General features: G+C 50.5%; 1 protein-coding gene across 1 annotated transcript in view; it reads left to right on the forward strand.

The window, feature by feature from the left end:
• GALNT14 (polypeptide N-acetylgalactosaminyltransferase 14) overlaps positions 1 to 14,720 on the forward strand; it is a gene marked incomplete at its 5' end in the record, with an annotated part of 211,087 nt that overhangs the window by 117,639 nt on the left and 78,728 nt on the right. Inside the window, one exon of the mRNA XM_081254549.1 lies at positions 8,923 to 9,092. Within this exon, the coding sequence (XP_081110675.1) occupies positions 8,923 to 9,092 (170 nt within the window). The remainder of the gene's footprint in view (positions 1 to 8,922; positions 9,093 to 14,720) is intronic.

Below are 14,720 nucleotides of genomic sequence, written 5' to 3' on the forward strand. Positions count from 1 at the left end.
ATCCTATTACTGTCTCTGGGTCACAATTTGGTAGCCCGCAGACTCACCCCATGGGTATATTTTGTTTCACCCAAAGGGGAGGTTTAAGGCAGTGTCACTAGGCAGGTATTGTTTGGCACCTGTAAGGTCTTCGCTCACATTTCTGTTCTCGGTGACCCTGAAGGCATGTTCATTTGTGACCCCTGCTGCACACCTTGGTTCAGTCGGGCCCCTTGAAAATTACTTGCCTCCATAGCTATTCCTTGAGGCTAACGAGATTACTGATGATGCCTTAAGATATTTCCTGGCCCTGTACAGGTGAAGAGGGAGACCTCTTCTGTCACTGGGAAATTCAAGTCTCGTTCTTAGTGTTTTGTTTTTTTCCTGCTTCTAGTGAGTGAGACTCTTACCACGAGGCTCCATCTCTGTTCCTCCTGGAAGCCGCTCTGGCCACACTGCTGGGCCATCCCAGGAGGAATGCCCTCCTCTTCCCTTGCAACCCTGCCCTGAGAGATGGCTGCAGTGTCACCCTGGCAGACCTCAGTCTTTGGAGGTGACCCTGTGCCCAAGACGACTCAGCTGTCCACACCAGAAACAATGAGTTTCAGTGTCCGGTTCTGTTTAGCTGGCGGCCTCCCTTGCTGAGCTCACTTCCGGTCCCCTCTCCCTAGGTCCATGCCCTCTCCTTGGGCCCTCCCGAGCACAGGTTCCGTCTCTTCAGCCTCCTGGTTACAGGCACAACCACCTTCCTTGTGCCACCATGCAGTCCACCAAATCCTCTTCCTCCTGGGCCCCGTTTGGTTACTGGGCTCCCTCCCCCACTTGATCTCTTGCTCTCTGGGTTCCAGAGCTGGAAGGGACAGAGGCTTCTCATGTTCCCATGGTCTGTTTACTGCTCCATCTCTGAACACAAAGAAGATGCAGAAATCGATGTTGCGGGTGGGGCCAGCTCTCTCTTAATCCTCATGCCCACCAGCAGTTGGGAGGTGTTCTTCAAGCAAACAAGTGATATGAGATGCGCATCTCCATAAAGGAGCTCTGGGTTTGGTCTTTGGTGGTGGAATGTATAAGGCGTTGGGTAGGACGGGAGCAGACATGTAGCATTAGAGCTCACTCACCCTGGCACGTGCAGGGAGACCTTCTTGCCCAGTCACGCTGATTTATACTTCCCCGGCGCCTCCCTCTCATGCTAATTAGCAAGCAAATTAATCTCCATATAAGGCCCAAATTGCATGAGACTCTTTTTCTTCCCCTATTCCAGAAACAAAAGCTGGGCTTCTGTCCAGTCTGTTAATCACATTATATTTCACAGTTGGAGTTTTCAGGCAATTATAATAATTATCAGAACTTTTCTTCTTCCAGAAAGCTCGAAGCATCCCCCAAAGCTGTATTTGCATGTGATGTGCAATTGGAAAATAGGTGGTCAGTGTGTGTATTGGGCAGTGATGGGGAGGAGAGAGCTAGGCGGTGGTGTCTCTTGTCCAAGACCAAATGAGACTAAAGCCAGCAATAGTCATTGTGGTATCCAGACTGTCAAGACCCTCCAGTGGCTCAGAGAAGCCACAGCAGACCCAATATCTAGGCACCTGGCTCTTGAGGGAGCGGGGGTGAGAAGGAAAGTGGGGAAGAAAGACAGAAGGAGGTGGAATAGAAAAGTAAACTTACCCTTGATGAATTATCTGCTACCTCATTTGGCCTGAGAAATGGCCCTTTCCTCCTCTATTATATACCCATTCCATCTATCAGATTCTTTAAAAGTGACTTTCATATAATTAATACTAGCCATTAAGCTACAACATTGAAGGAGCAATTGCCTAATTCTGAGGAAAATTTAAATTTATTACCAGCACCCGAGATAAAATGAATCCTAAAGAGAAGAAGAGAAAACCGCACAGAAGATAAATAGAAAGCCAAGTGGGATATTGACTTGATCCTTCTCCAGTGCAGGGTAATTTGGCTTCTAAAGTGAGTTAGATCATAATAAATTAAATTTAGATTTCTGCACATCAGTTAAATAACTCCCCAGACAGAATTCCAGTGAGAGGAAGAGGTGATAATACATGGTGGAAGTATTAAAATGGAGATCTTATCTAATAATCCATAATTGATGTGCTGTCCCTGGATGAGGGAGAAGGATTTCTCAGCTCTTTCCTTTGTCATGAGCCCAGGTGGGTGAGTGAAGGGCTGGCTTGCCCCTCCTTCTTTGTTTGAGTTGGTCCTGCGGACTGTGGGGAGTCTGTTACCGGCAGTCACCCCTCTCCCAGACCATTCCTACCAGGTAGGACTTACATAGCTGTACTGCTGTGATGAGGGATTCTGCTGTCCTCTCTTGACTAGACCTTGGAAAAACAAGGTCACTTCCCAGATGGATGCACATTAGGACAGTACAGAGGTAGTCAGACCCTCCTGCATTTTTGTGACTGCCTAGCAGGGTGAACAAAGTGGCCCCGTGGATGAGTGGAACATCTGGTGATGGGGAAAGAACACTGGTTTTGAGGTCAGAAGTCCTGGGTTAGAGTCTCAGTCGTCTCCAGCAAGCTCTTATGCTTTCTCGAGCCTCAGTTTTCCAATCTGCAAAATGGGAACAACCTAACTGGCCTGCCACCTGCAGGGGGTTAATACAAATGAGATATTCCAGTGAAAATGCTTTGAAGACTGTAAACGTTTCTGTTTGTCTTTCAATCATTATTATACTTTTTTGTTTCTAAAAATTCTCTTTGGTTCTTTTACAAAGAACTTTTGTTCTTTTCTAATTTTTTATGCCACATTTCAACCTACATATGCTTTATTTTGTATCTGTAATTTCTGTGTCTGGATCTCTTGGAGGATCAGAGTACGTTGTTTATAGTCTCCACTCACTCTCCCTTATAGTGGACTTGTTCCCTCTGCGTCTGGTCATTTTTTATTGTGATTCCATCTTTTGGTGAGCTACGTGGGAATCCTGGGAGCCTACCTTGGAGATGCTTTCCTCCAGATAGTATTTATATTTGTCTCTGCTGGGAGCCAGGTTACAGCTGATCTGGGACCATTTAGTCCCACTTCTTGACCTTAATTATGGAAGACTCAGGTTCAGTTACTCCACCTTTTAGGAGCCTGGCTTTTCTTTCTCAATGACCTTTACCCTCGGGGCAGCCTCACATATTGTCTTTACTTACCATTCAACTATCCCAGCTCTGGCTTTAGCACCGTGTATTTTCCCTGGCCTCACCTCTCCTCTTGTGGTGAAGATTTTCGTTCTAGAAAGCCCAGTCATGCATTAAAAACCACATTTGTGGCACTTCCCTGTTGGTCCAGTGGTTAAGACTCTGCGCTTCCAATGCAGGGGGCACAGGTTTGATCCCTGGTCCGGGAATTAAGATCCCGCATGCTGTGGGGCGTGGCCCAAAAATAGAAATAATAAAAAAATAAATAAAACAAAACAAAATATACCTTCAAAAAACCCCACCACATTTGTTGTTATTTATGCAGGATCTAGCTGTAGTTCAGCATGAAGTTCCTGGTGAGTATCTGGTCTGCCATGGTGCTACAAGCAGATGGCTCCAGCGGGTAGAAGGCAGGGGCACTTGGGGTGGTGCTGGGAAGCCACAGGCTGCGGTCCTGGAAGCAGCCGGGATGCGTGGAGATGTGAACGCCAGGCTGCACAGCTAGCATAGAAACTGGGTCTACAGGCCTTAAGGCACACTTCTCAGTTGTGTGAACTTGGGCAAATAATTAATACTGCCCGTGCCTCAGTTTCCTCACTTGGAGATTGGGGATACAATTTTCTGTTGTATATTGGGATTGTAAGGGTTAGACATCATTTGGGTTACCCCTCCCTCACTACTTGCCTCTGAGGTTCTGACAGGGGAGCTGGGATGGGTAGTTTTGTGTGCCCAGTAGGTGGTGGACCCTATCAAAGGCACAACAAAGCAGCTTCCGTCTAGGAAGCCTGCATATAAAAGATAGACTGTATTATGAGCAATGTCTCCCTTCTCGTTCTGCACATACGGAAGGGTTTCCAGGGTGTTTGAATTCCTTGATGAGCCCCACCCGACTTCACTTACTCCTGTTCTCTTGATCCTTTGGTAGATCTTTTGCACTTCTCTGTGTCATTTTTTCTGAGTTGCAAGTCTTATATAATGGGGGGTTGGAAGACCTGGGAATACATAGTTGCCATTAAATATCTAAAGGGTATGAAAAAGAAAGGTCAGATTTGCATTAAATATCCCTGGGGATAAAACCAGGCCCCAAAGGGAGACACTACCAGGAGACAAATTCTGGTTCAAAATTAGAAGAAAACTTCTAGAAGTTACAGTCCTTTGAAGCTTGGAGTGGGCTTCTTGGGACCGTTCTGTCCCTGACTTGTGGGATGTCCACCAGTGGAATGTTACACTAGAGTTTAAAACATTGGGTGGATAGATGAATTGTATCGTCTTTAAGTGATCAGTTCTATCATTGTTTTCAATTATGACCTTCTGTGTGTTAGTCTCTCACATTCCCATCTTCCTGCAGGAATCTGCCTGCAGAGTTCCCCCTTTCTTGCCCTAGGCTGGCAGGATGAAGCCCACTGCTGAGAGGAGAATGACTGCCCAGAAGGGGGAGTGAAGAGCAGGCGGGAGGGTGGTGAGAGGGAGGGGGTACAGACATCCTTGCGTGGAGGAAGATCTCTAAGCAAAGAAAGAACTGGACCTCAAAAAATGGTGGGAAACACATAGGTAGTCTTCGAAGGTAACCCAAGAAAATGACAGTGAGGATGTACTAAGGTTGAGTCACCTAATGGTGGAGCGCATGGGAGCTGGAGCTAGGTTGCCTGGGCTCAAATCCTGGCTCTAACACTACCTGTGTGACATTGGGCAAGTTACTCAATCTCTCTGTGCCTCGGTTTCCCCAGTTATAAGATGGGAATGGTACTACTGATATCTATTATAGTGAGGATTAAATGTAAATACTTAGGACACATGAGAAGAGCCCCCCGAGGTGTTAGCTGTTTATTACAGGGTGAGTCTGAGACATTCTCTTTAGGATCAGGTGCAATTCAGAGTAAGATGGAAGCCTTAGCAAAGGCTAGAGATTTTCTCCTTTGAAAGTGAAAAAGAAGAGAATTAGATCAATAAGAGAAAACTAGTAATACCAAGCTGGGGAAAGAAGGGAGGGAGACAAAAACATTAGTGGAAAATAGAGGCATCTTCAAAACCTAACAGAAGGGAAGGCTACACCCATGATTCCTGAGCCAAGTAATCAGCTTGAAACCAGCGTGAGAGAAAACAGGCCAGGGAAGGATGGAGGAAAGGGGATTCATGATTTCTCATGGAAGTGTGGTGAGAGGAAAGAAATGAAGCAACTTAACAGATGTGCTTTTGAGCTTTCATTTTTGGTGCCAAATTATTTAAGCACTGGTCTTGGCCAGGGGGTTGGCTGACTTAATCAGATAGTTTCTACTTAAAAGATGGTCTTCATTTTTGTTTGTGGCATCATACGCCTCTTTCGAAACACACACACTCTAGATTGAATAAATTCCGGTCAGAAAGTCAAGTGGTGGCAGCTTGGGGGGCCATGTGGCAGTGGGCGCAGTTCTGGGGTAGGCCCTTGGTGGGGCTCCTTGGTGTGTGTTCTTGTTTTGGAAAAGCATTTCATCTCCTGTGCTAGGAAGGCTTGTGAGGGTGAAAGTGCCTGTTCAGAAACTCTCTTGATGTTCACATGAGCCAGGAAGCGAGGAATCCGATGCATGGGTACAACGTACATGCCCTGGGCCCTTAGAGGCCAGATGTGGGGACTTACGAATTGAAAAGCTTGGAAACCAGCTCCAAATCAGGACTGGAAGTATCTGACAAAGTCGCTGCCCCTTTAGAAATTCTGGGAGGACCGTGGTCAACTGTCTTCTGGGGGCCAGCAGGGCAGGAGTGGCTGGCCCTTCCTGCGGGCATGTCCCCCACTCCACTCCTCCAGGGGGGTCTTTCTCTGCCCATTCATCCTCGGCAGAGAGGATGCCCCTTGTTCTGTCTATAATAAACAGAACAGACCATGGCGCTGGGAGGCCCTGGGGAGATTCAGTCGGGGGTCCCTTCACTTACTAGCCGTCGTGCATGGGCAAGCCACCTTACCTCTCTAAGTCGACCCCTCCCTGTCCAAATGGGGGTTGTGTGAGGATTCTGTGACAATACCTGCAAGCTGCTTCATAAAATAGAGATTGCTATTCAAATGGTAGTGTTGTTTTAAACACAGTCTCACCATTATTTAATACATCCAGATATCATTATAGAAACACCAAGCTCCCAGTACAGGGAGATCCCCACCGTGGATCCAGTGCAGCAAAATGGGAACCAGCTCCACACCTGTGACCGTCTGAGGGAGTGGTCCCCTCCAAGGATGCCCTTGACTGACTGCTCAGACAGTTTCTCTTGCCTACCTGGCTGCTGCTCTGGCTCTAGGCTTTCTGGAAGCCAGCTGAGTTCTCACAGCACCATCTCCAGGGATGCCAAGGATGCCTAGCTGCCCTTAGGGTGGCGATTACCAGGCTGAGCAAACCACCCAAACTTGTACCCCCTTGGCCCTGAGCCTGGTCTGGTATGAATAGAAAGTAGGGATTGGGATGAGACTTATAGAGGTTGGTCGAGTGCCCTTACTCCAGCCCCTGTGCCTCCCCACGGTGCCTGTCCCACCACCTGCTTCTCCAGCTGATGGATGGAACTGTATACCTGGGCCCCATCAGGCTTCCGTTCCCACCAGGTTAAAGTGCTAAGGTTACCTCCCAACTGGTCTCCTCGTGGAGCTCTCTTCCCTCCACTCCATCCTGCACATGCAGCCAGAGATACTTTCCCCTGACCTGCTTCATACGGGACCAGCCGCATTCTGGAATTTTCTTTCACTCATGCTCTCTTTGCAGTCCACACTCTGGCCTCCCCATTCTGACCTAGCCATTCCCTGAACAGATGCTCCTCCTCTGAGCCATTCTGCCTTTTATCTGGATTTTCACTGCACACGCACTTCCCTTCCCCTTATCCCCTTAAGCAAAGCAAAATCCCTGCTCATCCTTTAAGTCCTAACTCATGTGATGCTTCTTCTGGGAAGCCGTTCCCATTTCCCTCGCTCCTCTGTTATATGTGTCTTCATGCAGGTGTCTCTACAATGTTGCGCCCGCTGGAGGGCAGGGGCCCTCCGTCTGCGCATCTCCCCTCCCCAGCACACAGCACTGTAGGGGCTCACAACTTATTCTGAGATTTGCAGTGAATTCAGTGGGGCATGAGCCAGCTGGAGATGGTTCAGGGCCCCATGGCCCTTCCCGCAAGAATGGGAAGTCAGGGTGGCCCTGAGGTCATGTTCCAAGCACAGGTGACATCTGTCAGGCTGTGACATGACACAGCCCAGGCTGGGGGTTTCATACCACCCCCACACAACTACCCCCATGTAGCAGCAGTATCACAGGACATTAATAAAATCAATTATTGGATAAAAATCACTGGTTTCCAGTGCTTCATTTTGCGCTATTAGCAGGAAAATGCTGTTTCAAGAGGAGATAACAGAGAGAGAGAGCGAAAGGGAAAGATCAATTATCAGATAAGAGGCAGTGGTGCCTGAGATGAATGTGTATGTGGGCGAGCGGCCCCCCTCACCTGCCAAATAGGGGCCGAGCGCTTGCACCGCTGTCGGCAGCACCTGCCCTGGGCCTTCCTGTTTAGATGCCCTGGGTGCAGAAGAGCATCCTGGTCAATGATGGGGTGGGTGGTACCCGGGCAGCTTCCGATACGTGCACAGCGAGGAGGGTCAGTAACACATGAATGAACCTCTCATCCTCGATGCCAGCCCCAGGGCTCCAGCCCTCGTGGTCCAGGTCGGAGCCTGGTCAGTAGGTTCTTCCTGGCACAGTACTCTTTGGGCTTTGATGCACCTGAAAGGTCTGAGCTTTGTTGATACAGACCGGCTCTCCCCTTGTGGGGGCAGCACTAGCATCCACTGGGCAGTGGCTATCAAGGGAAGCATCCAGTTGGCTGAGGCCCTGAAGCCCGTACCTCCTGCTGGCTGTGTGGAGTCTCTGTTGGCTGCGGAGCTGGGATGGGCAGGGCAGAGGCGGCAGCCTGGGCTCTGGGCGGGAGCCGTCGCCTCCCTGTGTGAATCCCCTCACCTCCTCTGCGCTGGAGGGTCCAGGAGACAGAGCTCTGCTTTGGGCTCTGCCACCATCCACCTGGGCGACCTCAGACAAGCCAGTAACCTTTCTGAAGGCTTGTCTTCCCTACTCTGCAGAGGGTCTCGGGGAGGGTGGAACGGTATCGTGAACGCAGAAACCGCCTTATACATTCTAAAGTACTGTCTTGCCTTGTGGTGAGGGTTATTACTTGCTCTCCCATGGGTGCTTCTTAAAAATAAGCACAGATTCCTGGGTTGGAGGAAGAAAGGAACACACAGGCATCCGTCTGGTGGGTAGCACACCATTACAGACGGATTGCTTACTTCTCATCGCCACCTCTCTTTGGCAGAGGAAGGAATGAGAGTCACTGTGGACCAGCTACTATGCGCCAGCCACTGTGCCAGCACTTGTCACCAAGTGTCTCAAATTACCCTGGAGAAGTGGCCTCTGGGGTTAGTATTCTAGAATCCAAGTCCCAGCCCTGCCGCATCCTAATTGTGAGATCTTGGGCAAGCTACCTGGGCTCTAGAGCCTGCTTCCTTGTCCGTGCAGTGGGAATACAAGCAACATCCATCTCCTAAAACTGCTCTGAGAACTACACGAGATAATGTGAGTATAGGTCCTAGCACAGTGCCTGGTATGTGAGCACAGCACTCATTAAATGGTAGCTGTCATTGTCATCGTCATTCTGTGGCTCTTATTGTTGCTCATGGTTTTATGCCCCTATCTTTGAGCTAAACCTCGCCAGCACAAGCCCGGTCTTGGCGGCTGGGCACTGTTAAACAGAGGGGGCTGAGAGGACCGAGAGCCATCCTCACAGACTCCCTGTTCGTGTCACACAGATTTCGGATGCTGACTGGGATGACCTATGGGACCAGTTTGATGAGCGGCGGTATCTGAATGCCAAGAAGTGGCGCGTCGGTGATGACCCCTATAAGCTGTACGCTTTCAACCAGCGGGAGAGCGAGCGGATTGCCAGCAGCCGGGTGGTCCCAGACACTCGCCTTTTCAGGTACTTCTCCCTACCCCTCCCCACAGTCATGTCAGATCCACAACAGGCTTGCTTTGTGCAGCGCCCAGTGCCAGGAATCGGGGCAGGCAAACCGTTTGTTGCCAGGTAGACACAAAGGGGTCTGTGATGTTGCAGTTTGCCCCGTCTGTGCTGCTTGCTGCCGTGAGCTGTCCCAAAGCACCCCGTGGAGAGGGAGGAGGCCTCCACCTGCACCCTGCCACCCTCACCCGGGGCTCTCCCTAGGCATACCCGCCAGGAAGTCATGGGACACTAAACAGCCTACAGCCAGAACCTTTCTTCCCTGGCAGTTTCCCATGGCCTGGCCTGGCTATCACACTAGGGGAGGACAGGCCTCTGGGCAGTCAGGCTGGTGATCTCTTCTGTTACTGGGAGGTGCCCCTGGCTTCTCACGTGCCAAAATGTCAGGCCGCCAGAGGTGCTACAGCCTGACATTTTGGCACGTGAGAAGAGAAGCCAGAGGGGCCTCTACACTTGCCATTGGGTCTGCTGTCTGCTTCGGAGCAGCCCTTTCACACAGCCTCTGTCCTGCTATCCCCTTGGTCAGGCCCCCTTCAGATGGGTTGCAGAGATCAGGCCTGGGGCAATGTGGAAAGCTTTCTTTCCCAGCAAAAAGAGGCTTTGTGAAAGCACTTTGCCTCTCAAGCCTTCCTAGAGTCAGCCAGCCCTTTGCTTCCTGGGGAGGCCTGAGGAAGCAGGTCAGTCTCACCCAGCGCCTCGCCTCCTGACCTCCAAGCTGGGAGGCCCAGCTGTGCCAAAGACCCATGAGGGCGTGTTTCCTGTCTGCTGCGGGAAATTGACTTGGCACCCAAAATAGCAGACCGGCAAGCTTGGGATAGAGGGGCTTGAAGGCAATGTCAAATGAGAGACTGTAGGATTGGTGTTAGCTTCTTAGCTTTCTGTGTCTGTTTGGGCCTATGGGTACCGAATTGTGGGCATTGGGGTTTAGAAGCAGGACGGTAAAAATTTTCATGACAAACGAGGCTGGTCAATCAGGTGGTATGTAAGTTGGCGGTATGGGAAGGCTGGTGCACTTGGTCTTCCCGACTAGGCTGCACAACTCAGAACCTTGACTTATATAGCTTATTTCCGTGGAGGGGTTTGACCAGTCCTGGTTAATGACCATCACGCCTAAGAGGAGCCGGAGTCCTGGTTTCCCCCATGAATAAAGCCAGGGGACTGAACTGGATGAGATCTATGCCTTCTCACTCTGAGAGTCTGTGAACTCAACCCTCCCCTCGAGGTACCCAGGAGATGCTTCCTTAGCAGTGGGGCCTGGAAGTCCCCTTTACCCAGGACACTCCCTGCTGCTTGCCTGAAAGCTTCAAGTCAGAGTCTTGTATTATTCCTGTTAAAATTCCGTAGCACTTACTCTGGTCCTTGGACCTGATAGAATTTTTTTAAAAATATTAGATTATTTTATTTCGCGGGGCGGAGAGTATGTATAGGAGAACAGGGAAGAGAGAGCAGGCGGAAGGCTGAGAAGCTCCACTGGGTCTCCAGCGGGTGGTGCCTCCCTTGTCTTGTGTCCAGATGCCGAGGCCCTGTAGAGGGACACAGGGACACCACCTCACCAGGAAAGGGGCTGGTGCAACTGGGTGACAGCTGTCGGAACTGCCTCTGAATGCTCCCACCTGCAGGAAGGAGGCGTCGGGGAATTCACTGAGCAGGCAGATTTGCGGGGATACCTGAGCAGGACTAAAATCTGCGTTCACCCTGTTTTATGATCTGAGAGGCAGAAAGGAAAGCATTTTACAGGGCTGGACATCGTGGTAGTTGTGGGTGAAGAACTCAGCCTGTCCCCAGGGATCTGAGTTCCCCAGGTCCAGTTCCAGGCTCCCTACCTGACCCAGTGTGTTTCTTCTGTGAAGTAAGTGTGATCTTCTGGGATTGCAGCAAGAAGGGAAGAGAAGATTTAAACAGAATGCAGACACCCTTTGGAAGACAACGAGGAAAAGTGTATCAACCACATGTCTGCCTCGGGACAGTGCCCTGGCTCTGTGGGAGCTCGGATTGTGTTACTCAGAGAAGTTCAGATTTATGGATCCTAATCTGAAAGAGCAAGAAGGGGAGAGGACAGGGCATTGGGAATGAGGGCAAGCACATGGGACCAGGCAGCCACGGCACATGGCCCCGCCTACTGGGTGCAAAACCCTAAGCAAGCCCTGACAGAAGCCGCCCCTTGATCGGCTATCTGCAGGCTGAGTTTGGTACGGGACTGACCCTGTGCCTGTATCACCCTCGTGGTGATGGGAGGTCCGGAGACTGCAAAGCCCGATGTTCTTCTCTCAAATAGGCCCCCACTGAGTGGTGACCTTCTGTCTACAGGACCTCCCACTTCCAACCCTTACCTCCCAGGGAGTCCGTGTCCTTGAGGTTGAAGTCACCAGCTAAGTCCCTTAATCCTTCTGTGATTCTAGCCTCTCTGCTGTATCCTGCCTTCATCCTCCTCCACCCCTGGGGCTTGCCTGCCTGGGCTGACAGAGCCCCAGGGCCCATTCTCAGGCCCTGCCTGTCCCAGCTCTGACCAGCTGTGGCTGCTGGTGACCTGCGTCCACCTGACCAGGGATTCTCAAGGGTGACTGACATTTGGGGCTGGATAACTGTATGTTATGGGGGACTGCCCTGTACTTTGGATGTTTAGCAGCATCTCTGGCCTCTACCTACGAGAGGCCAGTAGCACCTCCCCGAGTTGTGACAACCAAATAAGTCTCTAGACATTGCCAGATGTCCCCTGGGAGCAAAACTGCAATGAGAACACCTGCCATAAAGCCAGCCCTGCTTGTTACCTGAGTTCTCAAGAATGAAACGTAAATATGCCTTCTCAGCAAAAGGATGAGGCCATATCTTCCCCCTAAGTCAGAGTCAAGCAGAAGGCAGTACAGCCCAGGGGTTAATGCTATAGAGTCTGGGATCAGATCACCCTGTTTCCAGTCTTGCCTGTGCTGCTGACTAGCTGAGCGAACTCATCATCACCTGGCTTCTCTGGTCCACACTTTCCTCTTTTGAAAAGTAGGGATAAAAATAACAATGGGGCTTCCCTGGTGGCGCAGTGGTTGAGAGTCCGCCTGCCGATGCAGGGGACACCGGTTCGTGCCCCAGTCCGGGAAGATCCCACATGCCATGGAGCAGCTGGGCCCGTGAGCCATGGCTGCTGAGCCTGCGCGTCCAGAGCCTGTGCTCCGCGACGGGAGAGGCCACAACAGTGAAAGGTCCGCGTACCGCAAAAAAAAAAAAGACTGTCAACATGGGGTGCTTCATCGGGGCATCCTAGTCCCGAATTTTCCCCCTAAGGCCCGTTGTTCTGTTAACTCGGATGAGAGCCTTAATTTCCAGGGCACTACCTAAGTCCTGTGGGGTTACAAGGATGAATGGATATGGCTGCCTGTGTTGGGGGCTGGAGGTGGGGTGCCATAAATATTTCAATGTGAGGAAGAGACAGCGTCTAGCTGGGGTGAGTCTGAGAAGATTTCCCAGGGGAGTTCTGCTGTTTATAAAGCATTGACTGGTCCAACAAATAGTCCTCATTTTCCAGTCCTGCCACCCCCACCCCTGTCACCACATTCTGGTGACAACAGCTGGATTTGCTATCATCCAAGGAGCTCATAAAACGTCTGGCAGACAGGAAGCCATGAAATGGAAGCACACCCCTCGAGAAGGGGGGATATATTTTGATAAGGCCCATATATATTTTCGCTGTTGCCTAGCAATGCTTATTATGGGGTCGCTTTAATTGCAGGGGAGCAGGTGGCAGGGTGGATGCGCCCGTGAGCTGTGAGCTGAGAGGAGTGGAGCTGGGAAGCCTCATTAGGTCACCTCCCCCGGCCGTGCTGGGTTTGATTGTTCCCCTCGGCGGCATATCCTCCTGGGCTCTGTCCAGTGCGGTGCTAAATCACTCGAACAGTGGGATGCCCATCGCTTGCCTGGAGGGAAAATTCCACACTTCGATACATCTCACCGGGAAGACATTTTTCCTTTGCTTCTTTGCATCCTGGGAAATGAAGGGGCCCTGGCCCAGTCTAGGATCGCATTTATCCTTCCTTGAATTTACTCGGTTGGAATGGCTGGCAAAGATCATCATCATTTCTATCCTTGTACTCGTCACTTAGCAGTAATAGGATCAAAATCTTTGTGGCTGGAATGGCTAAGCATAAAAAATGTTCATATTCCCTCAGAGTCAAGGCAATTCTGCTAGCTCAGCATAGACTTGGTGATTCCACATCAAAGGGGAGGGGATGGGAGCGGAAATCCATCGCAGACAGTTAGCTTTGCAAACAAGCTCTCCCATCTGCTGCCTTCTGGTCCCTCCTGTGCGCCATTTCTTAATACAGGAGTTTGCGAGCCCGTTGACAGTGGTTCTGAGAGTGCTTCACTCCAGAGCATCTGAGAGTTTCAGGGAGCTTTGGAAGGGAATAGCGGGAAGAGTTTTCCAACAGCCTGGAATCTCTCAGCAGGAGAACTGTGTCTGCTGCCCTGGGTACCCCTGATTGCAGGATCCCTTACAGGCCCCGGGAAGGGGTTCTTTCCAGGGTGCGGAGGAAGAAAGACCACAAAGGCTGAGAGAGCAGGCGTCTCTGGGCCAGGATTCCTTCCACTCAGGTCCCCTGTTCCTTGTGTGCTGCCCCTGCAGGTCCCTCCCTCAACCCCCGGCCTGCGCTATGAGTTTCGGACAGATTTCCCCAAAGGGCAACTCTTCAGCCTTTGAAAGGGGGCCAGTCAAGAAAAGCTACTGATGAGAACTCATCTGGACAAACCACCTTAGCTAATGTTTTCTCACACCTTGTTTCCTAGTTAATTCCCACCAGCTTGACTTCGCACCAGTGTGCATCTCACTCATTCACTCATTTCCCCATTCATCCGCTCAGCACATTTACTGAACAATAACTGCATGCCAAGCTCCGTGCTAGGAACTGGTCTCCGCTCCCAGGAGCTCATGGTCTAGTGGGAGAAGTGCACAGCGACGGGTTCCTGATGCTCAAATGTGGATTGCCCTGAAGCCATGTCCTTATTTCTGGAGTTAAGGCACAGCCTTCCCGCCCTTGATTTCCAAGCGCCCATTTCCTGCCCTGTCTCTGGTTGGGTGTAGCTATTTCTGTCTTGACCCTGGAACAGAACAGAGGAGTTAAGAGCTTTCCCGTAGGAAAAAGACAAAATAGCATTAGGCTGGCGTAAGGAGGAGAAGGAATTTACATGTGAATGGGAAGCAGAGGCTTTTTTTTTTTTTTTTTTTTAAGTTTATTTATTTATTTTTTTAATTAGTTTCTGCTTTATAACAAAGTGAATCAGTCATACATATACATCTGTTCCCACATCCCTTCCCTCATGCATCTCCCTCCCTCCCACCCTCCCCATCCCACCCCTCCAGGCGGTCACAAAGCACCGAGCTGATCTCCCTGTGCTCTGCGGCTGCTTCCCACTATCTATCTACCTTACGTTTGGTAGTGTATACACGTCCATGCCTCTCTTTCGCCTTGTCACAGCCCACCCTTCCCCCTCCCCATATCCTCAAGTCCATTCTCAAGTAGGTCTGCGTCTTCATTCCCGTTTTGCCCCTAGGTTCTTCATGACATTTTTTTTTTAAATTCCGTATATATGTGTTAGCATACGGTA

The sequence above is a fragment of the Mesoplodon bidens genome (genome assembly GCF_964165515.1).
Source record: "Mesoplodon bidens genome assembly, chromosome: 14".
Lineage (NCBI taxonomy): Eukaryota > Metazoa > Chordata > Mammalia > Artiodactyla > Ziphiidae > Mesoplodon > Mesoplodon bidens.